Source organism: Vulpes lagopus, chromosome 8, assembly GCF_018345385.1.
Source record: "Vulpes lagopus strain Blue_001 chromosome 8, ASM1834538v1, whole genome shotgun sequence".
In the NCBI taxonomy this organism is placed as follows: domain Eukaryota; kingdom Metazoa; phylum Chordata; class Mammalia; order Carnivora; family Canidae; genus Vulpes; species Vulpes lagopus.
In genome coordinates, this window is record NC_054831.1 from 104,033,685 (window position 1) to 104,047,106 (window position 13,422).

At 38.3% G+C, this 13,422-nt stretch overlaps 1 protein-coding gene across 2 annotated transcripts in view; it reads right to left on the reverse strand.

Annotated features, from left to right (window-relative positions):
- LOC121497357 (survival motor neuron protein) overlaps nucleotides 1-13,422 on the reverse strand; it is a 41,978-nt gene that overhangs the window by 2,587 nt on the left and 25,969 nt on the right. Inside the window, exons 8-9 of one of the 2 annotated variants that reach the window (XM_041766904.1) lie at nucleotides 10,938-10,988; nucleotides 5,542-5,565 (exon numbers count right to left, since the gene is read on the reverse strand). In XM_041766904.1, coding sequence (XP_041622838.1) covers nucleotides 10,941-10,988 — 48 coding nt within the window. In that variant the 3' untranslated portion in view covers nucleotides 5,542-5,565; nucleotides 10,938-10,940. The remainder of the gene's footprint in view (nucleotides 1-5,541; nucleotides 5,566-10,937; nucleotides 10,989-13,422) is intronic. The other variant, XM_041766903.1, reaches the window with a different exon arrangement.

A 13,422-nucleotide genomic window follows, 5' to 3' on the forward strand; every position in this document is an offset into this window, starting at 1 on the left:
CCCTGCATGTGGCCTGCTTCTCCCTCTGCTGTGTTTCTGCCTCTCTGTGTCTCTCATTAGTAAATAAATAAAATCTTAAAAAGAAATTTATAAAGTGGGTGTGGTGTTGCTCACTCTCTATCGGGTCACTCACTCTGGGGAATCCCGCTGCCATGATGTGACTCTCAGGCTGAGTATGGAAAGCCCCAAGAAGCTAGGGTACTCAGGTCTCCAAACAAAAAGGAGTGAGTGAGCTTGGAAGCAGATCCTCCAGCCCCAGCAAAAACTTGAGATGTAGTCTCATGAGAACCACCCAGCTAATAAGCTGCTCCTGGACTCCTGATCAACAAAAACTAGAAATAATAAATGTACCATTTTAAGGTGTAAATTTTGGGGTATTTTGTCATGTAACAATAGATAACATTCACTGATTATCTGCAGTTATGATTTTTTTAAAAAGACTGAAATAGTAAGAACATGCAAGGACAGAGTTCACCTAAAACAATGATGAAATAAATCATCACAAAAGATGATCATTATTGCATCATCCTTCCGTTTTCTTATTCTGTTGCCCAAGGTACAGATTTTCTTTTAAGAAGAAGTTTTAACAGAAGTAGGGAGACATTGTCTTTCATCCTTGTGGTCTTTTTTTTTTTTCTTTTAAGCCCTCCTTGAAAACAGAATTCAGACTTTTTTTTTTAAAGAATTTATTTACTTAGTTGAAAGAGAGCGAGTGAGCATGAGCACAATCAGGGGGGCAGCGGAGGGGAGCAGAGGGAGAAGCAGACCTCCCGCTGAGCAGGGAGCCCAACTCGCTTGATCCCAGGACCCCAGGATCATGACCTGAGCTGAAGGCAGATGCTTCACTGAGCCACTCAGGTGCCCCAAAAGTTTAGACTTTTTATTCTCTATAATAGCATAAAGAACAAAATTGGCAAAGGAAATATTTTCATAATTATTAAACCAATTAGAAGACGAATGTGAAGAGACAGCAACATCTAGACCAGCAGTTAGAAAACTATGACCTAATGTATTTACTACCCAGTCCTATAAGAGAAAAAAAAATTTTTAAGAGAAAAAATTTTAAATTATTTCTTAGTCTTTTTATTATTATTTTAAAATAGTTTATTTATTTATGTATTCATGAGAGACACACAGAGAGAGGCAGAGACAGAGGGAGAAGCAGGTTCCCTGTGGGGAGCTCCATGCGGGACTCGATCCCAAGACTCCAGGATCACGCCCTGGGCCAAAGGCAGAAGGCTCAACCACTGAGCCACTCCAGGTATCCCTTTTTCTTTTTCTTTTTTTAAGATTTTATTTATTTATTCATAGAGAGAGAGAGAGAGAGAGAGAGAGAGAGGCAGAGACATAGGCAGAGGGAGAAGCAGGCTCCATGCAAGGAGCCCAACGTGGGACTTGATCCTGGGCCTCCAGGACCACACCCTAGGCCGCAGGCGGCACTAAACTGCTGCACCACAGGGGCTGCCCTATTTTTATTTTCTTTAAAAATTTCATTTATTTATTAGAGAGAGAGCACAGCAGGAAGGAGGCTCAGAGGGAGGGGAAGAAGCAGGCTCCCCACTGAGCAGGGAGCCCCATGTAGGGCTCGATCCCAGGACCCTGGGGTCATGACGTGAGCTGAAAGCAGACATTTAACTGACTGAACTCAGGCATCCCTATTTTTAAAATTTTTAAAGTAATCTCTACACTCAATGTGGGGCTCAAATTCACGACTCAGATCAAGAGCCACATGCTCTTCTCAGTCAGCTGCCCCTAAGAAAAAGTTGTGACCCCTACTGTAGACTAAGAGTGGTGGTGAACTTGTCCCTATAAGCAAAATCTCAGATGATGAGTCTTCAAATGGTATATACTACCTAGGTGCATTTTCTCCCAACTCAAGAAGTGATATATTTCTGAGGACAAAAAAGGAAGTACAGTAGTGTCATTCAATCCTTCAACAGGAAGGATTCCATTGTAATATTTTGTGGTAAAAATGTGAACTCTCTTACTTTGTTAAAAAAACATGATAGTATTCATCTTTTTTCCTGCCCCCTGCCAGTATTCACCTTTTATGATGCCTGTACACCCAAATTCACTTAATAAAGTTTGTGAGTGGACAAATATAAAAGACAGATGTGTATACAGAAGTAAATGGAAGCTAACAGATGTTACAGAAATGAAAAACAGTAATTAGACTGATCATTCTTACTGGTGCTAATATAAAAATGAAATATTTTTGCTGTAATCCAACAAAGAAGGTAGCTATAATCTGTCCACTTAAAATTATGAGCCATGAAATTTCAAAAATGTTTTGATGAAATCCGTGAACAATCATCAAGGTAATGATAAGCTAGAACACAGTAAAAATGTACCTGAAATCTGGAATCAATATTTAGAAGATAAATATATTGTAGGCTCATGCATAACAACTAGTGAACAGTTAGATGCATCCAAAGAATGTTACCCATTTGTGATACACACACATATTAAATATCGGGAAAATATGGAATAAAAACTTGGGTTTGCGGTTTCTGAATTCTCACTGGAATTGCTAACAAAGTTATTTTCATTATCTCTATTCTTGGGTAAACTGCTTATAAAACAACTTAAATGCACTTGATTCTCATTATTCCCGGTAGTCATGTTCTAAAAAGTCATTTTCAGGGGAGGGGGTGGCAGGCTCCAGTGGAGCCCAACGTGAGGCTTGAACTCACAACCCTGAGATCAAGACCTGAGCTGAGATCATGAGTTGGACAGTTAACCAACTGAGCCACCCAGGTGCCCCTAAAAAGTCACTATAAACAATGAATTTGTGGGTGCTTGGGTGGCTCAGCTAGTGAAGCATCTGCCTTCAGCTTAAATCATGATCTCAGGCTCCTGGGATCGAGTCCCACATCAGGCTTCCTGCTCAGCGGGGGTCGTTTTCTCCCTCTCCTTTTGCCCTTCCCCTCACACTCATACTCTCTCAAATGAATAAATATAATCTTTTTTTATTTTTATTTTTATTTATGTATGATAGTCACAGAGAGAGAGAGAGAGGCAGAGACACAGGCAGAGGGAGAAGCAGGCTCCATGCACTGGGAGCCCGATGTGGGATTCGATCCCGGGTCTCCAAGATCGCGCCCTGGGCCAAAGGCAGGCGCTAAACTGCTGCGCCACCCAGGGATCCCAAATAAATATAATCTTACAACAACAACAACAACACAACAATAAACTTGTGAATAATGAGCCATTGCTTTTAGAAGATATAATAGAGCTACGTTCAGGCAAGCCTCTAGTCACATTTCTATCAACTGATAAAAATACCTTTTAAAATGTTGTGTTTCTGTTGAAAGACACGTTACTTTATACTGAGGATTCATTAACACTGAATCACAGCCAAAAGCACTATAACTTATGCCTGAATAAAGCTTAACCAACACATGTATTTTTCTCTGTAAGGCACCTCACAGCCTTCTTGCACTTGGGAACATAATGCACAAAGTTTGGGGGGTCACCTTAAAGAGAGAAAAAGCACAGAAATGTGAAAAATGTAGCACTAAAAAGCTGTGCAAGGAATGCTGGTTTATAGTATGAGATGAAAGATGGTTTTGCGCCTGCCTTTGGCCCAGGGTGCGATCCTGGAGTCCCGGGATCAAGTCCCGTGTCGGGCTCCCAGCATGGAGCCTGTTTCTCTCTCTGCATCTCTCTCTCTCTCTCTCTCTATCATAAATAAATAAAAATAAATCTTTAAAAAAAAAAAAAAGAAAGATGGTGACAGATGGGTGCCTTGGTGGCTCAGAGATGAATACGGAGGAGTGCCTTGGTGGCTCAGTCAGTTAAGCATCCGACTCATGACTTTGGCTCAGGTCATGATCTTACAGTAGCGCACTGCACTCAGCGTGGAGTCTGCTTGGGATCTTCTTTCCCTCCCCTGGTGCGCGCGCATACTCTTTCCCTCTCTCTCTCTCCAAATACATAAATGAAGTCTTTAAAAAAAGAAAGATGAAGACCAAGCACTGCTCAGCTCAACTGTGAATGTCTGTGTCAGAGGACTCCAATTTCTTGCCACTTTGCACTTGTCTGCAAATGATGGCAAAAGCACCATGATTATTGATTTGGGCATTATAGATAAATTTCAGCAAGCAGGCAAATTTGCCTATACACAACCTGTGAATGAGAATCAACTATGTAAAATTTGAAAAACAAGAATTATTATTTTTTAAGATTTTATTTATTTATTCATGAGAGACACACAGAGAGAGGCAGAGAGACACAGGCAGAGGGAGAAGCAGGCTCCCTGTGGGGAGCTCAAGTGAAACTCGATCCCAGAACCCTGGGATCACAACCTGAGCCAGGTGCACCGAAAAACAAGAATTTATTTATTTTTAAATTATTATTATTATTTTTTAAAGATTTTATTTATGAAAGACACACACACACACACACAGAGAGAGAGAGAGAGAGAGAGAGAGAGGCAGAGACACAGGTAGAGGGAGAAGCAGGTTCCATGCAGGGAGCCTGACATGGGACTTGTTCCCAGGTCTCCAGGATCACGCCCTGGACCGAAGGCAGCGCTAAACCGCTGAGCTACCCGGGCTGCCCGAAAAACCAGAATTTAAAGAGAGTAAACAGAAATATGTAAAATGATAAAAGGAAAAAAATCATATAGATATAGGAAATTAAACATTTCGGTCAAGATGGCAACGATTACACCAAAAATAAGATCAATAAAAGATAAACTAGAAACAAGTATTTGTAACTCCTATCCCAGAGGAATGGTTTCCATAACATATCAAGAATTCTTGCAAGTCAAAAAGGAAAAACATACATCCCAATTAAAAAGTGGGCAAAGGGCAGCCCCAGTGGCCCAGTGGTTTAGCGCCGCCTTCGGCCCAGGAAGTGATCCTGGAGACCGGGGATCAAATCCCACATCGGGCTCCCTGCAAGGAGCCTGCTTCTCACTCTGCCTGTGTCCCTGCCTCTCTCTCTCTGTGTCTCTCATAAATAAATAAATAAAATCTTAAAAAAAAAAAAAAAGTGGGCAAAGGTGACATTCATAAAGTTTTCAGCAAAAACCTATAGCTCTTAAACATATGAAAAGATGCTGAACTTTATAATAATAAAAAGTTACAGTTATATAACCATTTCCAACTATTAGATTGACAATGATCCAAAGATTTCAGACATTAAATAGAATGTGGCCAACAGCTTTTAAACAATGTCGGTAAGAATATTAATAGTCTCTACTGAGAGCAACATGGCAAAAAACTATTAAAATTAAAGATACATGTTCTCTTCAATCTAGCAGTTCTAATTCTAAAATCCAAATCTAGATTAGAATCCTAGATTCTATTGAGGTAATCCTAAATCTACACAAAGAACTGTGTAAAAGGATACTAACTGTAGCATTAAATAGCAAACAATTGGGAACAACCTAAAATTCCATCCATAAGAGCTCAATTAAAGAAGTATATAGTACACATCTCTATATAAAAAGATCATGCAATTTTAAAAAGCAAGGCAGTTTTATATGCTGGTATGGAGTATTCTCCAAAAAAACATGGAGGAAAACGCACTCACCACAGAGAACATTGTATGAATTACCTAGAAGAATGAAAAATTTACAAAGTTGAAAGATGTAATGATGATAGAAACATCTTAGATTTATTTCAACTACGTATCATTTATTTTTACTCTCACTAAACATACACAGCACACACATACATACAAACACAAAACATTGAAGGGTATGCTGTGAAGTGTCCCTTGCACATGTACCTTTTAGTCCCACTTCAGAGCTACTTTGAGTATCACCCTGAGGTAACCATCAATGCACACACGTATATGTATACAAACATTTACTTACATAAATGGCAGGTAGCATAATATATTTCTGCATTGTTTTTCATTTACACATATCTTCCTATCAAATTGCTCAACATAACAAGCAATGATGTAGTTTTTTATTTATTTCAGAGACACAACGAGAGAGAGAGAGAGAGAGAGAGCGCGCGCAGAGTGCATGAGCTGGAGGAAGAGCAGAAGGAGAAGGACAAACAGACCATGTTGAGAGCAGAGCTCATCCCCATGGCCCCAAAATCGTGACCTGAGCCGAAAGCAAGAGTTGGAGGCCTAACTAAGAGACCCAGGCACCCCAACAATGTAGTTTAAAAAATAATAATAATTAAAAGAATAAACTGAATACAAGTATCTCCATGCTTTTCAAAAGTTTGTGGTAGGCCACTCCGCTTTGTACTGAAGACCTACACTAGTAGCACCTGTTTTCACTAACCAAAAGAAATCCAAAGAGGATTTACGTTTTTGTGAAAACGGCAAAAAACAAAAATCATGTTTGGCATGTGTTTTTGCAGAGGCTGTTCTGGAGGCACTGCCAGGCTCCTTCCCCGGCATCTCAGTCAGCATCCAGCTGCTGTATTTATGAACTGTGAGCATCTGTGCTCCATTTAGTCTGTGCATCCGATAGCAAGTTGTGTACTAAGATACCAGAAAATCCTGAGTGGTTATTTTTGTCATTTGGGATACTAAAAAATTTTCCATTTAAAGTAATGGTAAATGGTAATTGCTTCTTGGCTTTATGCCATTTCAGATCATGAAAGGTTTCACAGAAATGCTCTACTTTCAGGTATTGGGGAAAACCTGTAATATGTTCAAAAATAGATTCAAACTACTTTAGATCATGTATTTTATAAATAACAATGGAAAAAGAAATAACTCTTAAATGATAACAAATAGATATTCTAGCAATTAGATAAGTGGGAAGAATAAAGGCATTATTAACTAGTTTATTCTTTGGGGAAAGCAATATGACAGCATACAGTGATCTCTACAGAATAAACTTAAGGGATACCTGGGTGGCCCTGTGGGGAGCCTGATGTGGGACTCAATCCCAAGACCCCAGGATCACGCCTGAATTGAAGGCAGATGCTCAAACACTGAGTCACTCAGGCTTCCCTCATTTCCTCTTTCCTATGACATCCTCTTGTCTATGTTCTAAGCCCATCCTAGACTTGAAGAACCTATGCCAGATATCAAAGACATAATTAAGACTAAAAAGTAGTGCCTTGCCTCTAATGATAGAAGAAAGACGCATGCATAAATAAAACAGAAATAACCAGAGAGCAGACTCAAAGGGGAAATTACCATGGATGGGGGTGGATAATAAGGAGGCCAAGTGACATGAGGAACAGGGAAATGACAGTAGATCAACTTAGGCCTTGAAATACAATGACCTACTGGTCGGTCCGGCTTTATACAATCTCTGCCTGGAACATTTTAGCCCATTTAGGCCCTAATTTTGCCATTTACCTCTTTAGACTTGGCTGAATAACCTAGCTAAAGAACTTCAACTGAATGAAAACACCTTTAATCGAAGAATGAATTATGGGTAACTATCCTTAAAAAAATTTTTTTTAAGATTTTATTTTTAAGCAATCTCTATATTCAACATGGGGCTCAAACTCACAACCCCATGATCAAGAGTCACATGCTCTACCAACTAAGCCAGCCAAGCGCCCCTGGGTAATTATGTTTTTAAGTATGATGATTTATGTAATTTTAAAAATACTCCTCCCAGGAATGCAATGCTTGTTTTAAAACTTAGAAGGTACCCACTGCAACGTTATCCAGAATGCTAAAAACTACTAACTAAACAAACAGCGGCATAACGTATAGGCAAACAATCCAACAGAAATAACATGTAAAAAACATTAAAATGTCATGTTAAGTGAGGATATAAATGTGTGCACAAAATGCTATGATGACATCTGTATAAAATATAGATGAATATGGACTGAAAGCGTAAGATAATCTGTGAAAAAGGAATGCAATGATAGACACACAGCTTTTACTTATTTAAAACACTGAACATTTTTCTTACATACTTTTCAAACACAGAAAGCAGAAAAAATAGGACAATGAACACCCATGTGCACACCACAAAGATTCAACAGTCATATATGCTTCCTGCACATTCACATACATTTTGCTAAACCATTTAAAAAGATATTCAAGACATTATAACACTTCACTTATAAATACTTGAGTACATAAATTACTTTTATAAATTACAACACCCTCATCATAGCTTGTAAAATTAGCAATAATTACCTTATTTTATTTAATGAAACGAATGTGGCTCTATTCCCAATTATTTCCAGTGAAAGGAAAAGTAGATCTTTTCCCTAGATTCGATTAAATTCCACTTAAGCTCTTTTGATCAAAACACTTCATAGATAATTCAGTCTATTTCATACCGAATCACAAATCAAAAACCAAGTCTGGCTGCCCCACCACAGTGGTGCAATCTCATCGCTAATTCTAAGGATCTCTCTACCATAAAGATGTTTTTCTTTCCAAACCACTATTTGCTAAGATGATACTTTGACATCATTAGAGAATGTAGATCAACTTTTTATCAAATTGTTTTGACATCAAAATGTATTTAATACTACTAAATATAGAAAACCCTAAAGACTACATCACAAAACTACCAGGATTTATAAATGAATTCAGTAGTCACAGAATACAAAATCAATGACAGAAATCTGTTGCATTTCTATATAGTAATAATAAGCTAGTAGAAATACAAAATAAGAAACAATCCCATTTACGACTGCACCAAAATCAATAAAACCCTTAAGAATAAAATTAACCAAGGCGATTAAATAGATCTGTACACCAAAAACTATAAAAAACCGATTAAAGAAATTGAAGATCACACAAATGATCCATGCTCATGGACTGGGGGAATATATATATATATTTTTTTTTAGACTGGGGGAATATTAAATGTCTACACTACCCAAAGCAATCTATAAACTTAACTATCAAAATATATAGCATCATCCACAGAACTATAACAAATAATCCTAAAATTTGTATGGAACCACAACAGACCTTGAATAGTTAAAGCAATCTTGAAAAAGACGAATCAAACTGGAGGCATCACAATCTCAGATTTCAAAACAGACTACAAAGCTGTACTGATCTAAACAGTACTGTACTGGCACACAAACAAAACACCAATGTCAATGGAACAGAACTGAGAAACCAGAAATAAGCCCACACTTACATGGAAATTATTAATTTGACAGAGGAGGTAAGAATATACAATGGGGAAACAAATGGTATTGGGAAATGCCTTGAACAAATGGCATTGGGAAAATGGTATTGGGAAAATTGGACATATATTATATGTATATAATAGTATACAAAAAGTATACTATACTATACACAAAAATAAACTCAACACGAATTAAACACCTAAATGTGAGACCTGAACCATAAAATTCCTAGAAGAAAACATAGGCAATAATCACTCTGACATTAGGTTATTGAAACATTTTTCTAGATATGTCTCCTTTGGTAAGGCAAAGAAAAACAAAAATAAACTACTCAGATTACAGCAAAATAAAAAGGTTTTGCACAGTGAAAGAAACCCAACAAAACAAAAAGGAAACCTACTGAATGGAGAAGATATTTGCAAATGATATATTTGATTAAGGGTTAATATCCAAAATATATAAAGAATGTGTACAACTCAACACACACACAAATCAAACAATCCAGTTGAAAAATGGTAAGATGACAGGAAGACATAGTCAACAGACAAATTAAAAAGATGCTCAACATCACTAATCATCAGGGAAATGCATTTCAAAACCAGAATGAGATACACCTCATAGCAGTTAGAATGGCTAAAATAAAAAACACAAGAAATAACAAATACTGGTATGGATGTAGAGAAAAAGGAACCCCCATGCACTGTTGTTGGGACTGCAAACTGATACAGCCACTATGGAAAATGGTATGGACATTCCTCAAAAAATTAAAAATGGAATTATCACATGATTCAGTAAGTCCACCGGTAGGTGGTAACCCAAGGAAAGTGAAAACACTGATTCAAAAAGATATATGCATCCCTATGTATATTACAGCATTACCTACAGCAGTCAAGATATGGAAGCAACTCAACTGTTCATTGATAGGCAAAGGCACAAAGATGATGTGGTGCATACATACACACACACAATGGAATATTACTTGGACATAAAAGATTTCACCATTTGAGACAATAATGATGGATGTATAGAGTGTAATGAGAATAAGTGAAATAAGTCAGTTGGAGAAAGATAAATATAATATGATTTCACTCATATGTGGGAATTCAAGAAACAAAACCAATGATCAAAGAAAAAAGGAAACAAAAAAACCCCACTAAAAAAAAAAAAGATTTATTTAGTTTAGAGAGAATAAGAGAGCGAACACATGAGCAAGAGGGGAATAGGGACAAAGAGAAAGAGAAACTCAAGCAGACTGTGCACTGAACAGAGCCAGACATGGGGCTCGATCTCACAGCCCTAACCCTGAGATGATGACCTGAGTCTAAACCATGAGTCAGACGCTTAACGGACTGTGCCACCCAGGTGCCCTAAAACAAACTCTTAAATATAGAAAGCAAACTTGTGGTTGACAGGGGGGTGGTTGATAAGGCCATGGGTGAAATGACTGAACCTGTGATGAGCACTGAACAGTGTGTACAATTGTTGAATCACTGTTTTACACCTGACACTAATATAACACTGTATGTTAAATGTACTTTAATTAAAAATGTATTTAAGTTTTCTTATTAACTTCTCCATTTTTTAACACTTCAATTTTTATTTTTTTTTAATTTTTTTTATTTTTTATTTTTTTTTTAATTTATTTATTTTAATTTATGATAGTCACACACAGAGAGAGAGAGGCAGAGACGTAGGCAGAGGGAGAAGCAGGCTCCAAGCACCGGGAGCCCGACGTGGGATTCGATCCCGGGTCTCCAGGATCGCGCCCTGGGCCAAAGGCAGGCGCCAAACCGCTGCGCCACCCAGGGATCCCCACTTCAATTTTTAAACATGTTTTCCACAAACTGTGAAACTTATATGAAAGATTCACTTTTATAATGATGGTAGACTTACTCCTTAATTGAAATGTGAGCACCTTCCTTCTTTTTGGTTTTGTTTGAAACCCTGTAAAGGCAACAGAAAGGAATTTAAAACAATAGTATACACATATTATACAGATGTAAATAAACACTTTGTTCATATGACATTTTACTAACTCTATTTAACAAAGTATTTTTTTTTTATTTAACAAAGTATTATCAGAAAATAAGTTAACAGCCTTCAAATGTACTTCAAAAGTGATTCCAGAGTTAACAATTGGCCTGTAATTAAGAAATTTTCTTTCACATAGTCCCATGAAGTTCCTGAGTCAACTTATTAATTCTGTCAAGTAAAATACACACTGCATCATACTTGTTTACTAAAATAAAGCCATTGGAGAACACTACATACTAAACAACAGTTTAGAAATGAAAAAAAAGCAGGACATCTGTGTGGCTCAGTGTTTGAGTGTCTGCCTTCACTCAGGGCATGATCCCGGGATCCTGGGATGGAGTCCCTCATCGGGCTCCCCACAGGGAGCCTGCTTCTCCCTCTACCTGTGTCTCTCATGAAGAAATAAATAAAATCTTAAAAAAAAAAAAGAAAAAAAAAGCAAGATCAGCACTCAAATATTTGTTTTACCTGGTCAGACCTGATCCAAATGTCCTATTCCTCTCTTCTAGCTTCCAGGTCTCCTATGAGCTTCCCACTTTACTATTAATCTATACCTTAGAGGCTATAAGATGTATTAAAAATAATTTGTTCTTAATAAGTATCCAAGTTATAGCCTATTTTGTTACTCTTAAGTCACTTGTATTCTGTTTGGATTTCTAGATTTCTAGAGGTTAAGAGGTGGACCCAAATCTTACGTGGCTGCTTTACTGGGAACAGGTTGCTAACACAAAAGTTGTCTGGCACGTGATTCTGTAAAGCAATGGTTAAGTACTGCTTGCTGAAGAGTGCCTGGGTGACTCAGTCAGCTGAGTGTCCAACCCTTAATTTCGGCTCAGGTTATGATGATCTCAGGGTCATGAGATTGAGCCCTGTATCAAGCTGGGACGGTAGTGAGGCCCAAGGCTCCCCCATGGGTCCTGTCTCTGGGCTTTAATAAAACCACCTTTTTGTACCAAAACAAAACAAAACTAGCTGAAGGCAATGGTGGGTAAAACATATTTAAGCTGTTAGAAAACATAATGAGCACTGGCTGTTTTATTCTTTAATTTTAATTTAATTTAAAAAATTTAAAAAAGATTTTATTTATTTATTCACGAGAGATACACACACAGAGAGAGGCTGAGACACAGGCAGAGGAAGAAGCAGGCTCCATGTAGGGAGCCCGACGTGGGACTCGATCCTAGGTCTCCAGGATCACACCCTGGGCTGAAGGTGGCGCTAAATCGCTGAGCCACCCAGGGATGCCTTATTTTCTTTTTAAAAAATATTTTATTTATTTATTCATGAGAGACAGAGAGAGAGGGAGACAGAGGGAGAGCCTGGCTCCCCAAGAAGCATGACCTGAGGTAAAGGCAGACGCTTAACTGACTAAGCCACCTAGGTGCCTCTTATTTTTATTTTTTAAAGATTTTATTTATTTGATGGAGAGAGAGTTTGCACGTGGGTGAGACAGGGGGAGCAAGGGGCAGGGGGAGCTACAGGCGGAGGAAAGGGAGAAGCAGGCTCCCTGTTCAAACCTAGGGACTCGATCCTAGAACCCCAGGATGATAACCCAAGTGAAGGCAGACACAGAACACATTGAGCCACCCAGGTACCCCATCGCGTTTTTATTTTTATTTTTATTTTTTTTTTAAAGATTTTATTTATTTATTCATAGAGACACAGCTAGAGAGAGAGAGGCAGAGACACAGGCAGAGGGAGAAGCAGGCACCATGCAGGGAGCCCGATGTGGGACTTGACCCCAGGTCTCCAGGATCACACCCCCGGCTGCAGGAGGCGCTAAACCGCTGCGCCACCGGGGCTGCCCCAGCGTTTTTATTTTTATTTTTTTTCGTTTTTTTTTCGTTTTTATTTTTTAAGACTGTATTTATTTCTTTGAGAAAGCACAAGCTGGGGGGCGGGGAGGGCACTGAGGGAGAGGGACAAGCAGATTCCATGCTGAGCATAGAGCCCGATGCAGGACCCTGGGACATGACCTGAGTGGAAGGCAGACACTTAACCAACTAAGCCAGGCACCCCAATAATACTCCTAAAGGTAAAGATCCTTTCTTAGGAACAATTAGTCATAGATTGGTCCTTATTTTGTGGCAAATATTCTGGACAAGGTTGCATTCCCAAGAGTTGCTTGAACTCATGAAAAAAAACCTATAACATCTGCAATTTAATGGTTATCATAGTTAAACATCTAGAAAAAAATCTGCTAGGTTTTAATAATAGTACAAGTACTTGAAATAAGGGTGCTTAAAAATATAATTTAACCAAGTCTAATTTTCGTTCATGCCATTCTTCAAGTTAAATATATTCAAAATGTTGAAGCCTGGGTGACTTAGTCGGTAAGTGTCTG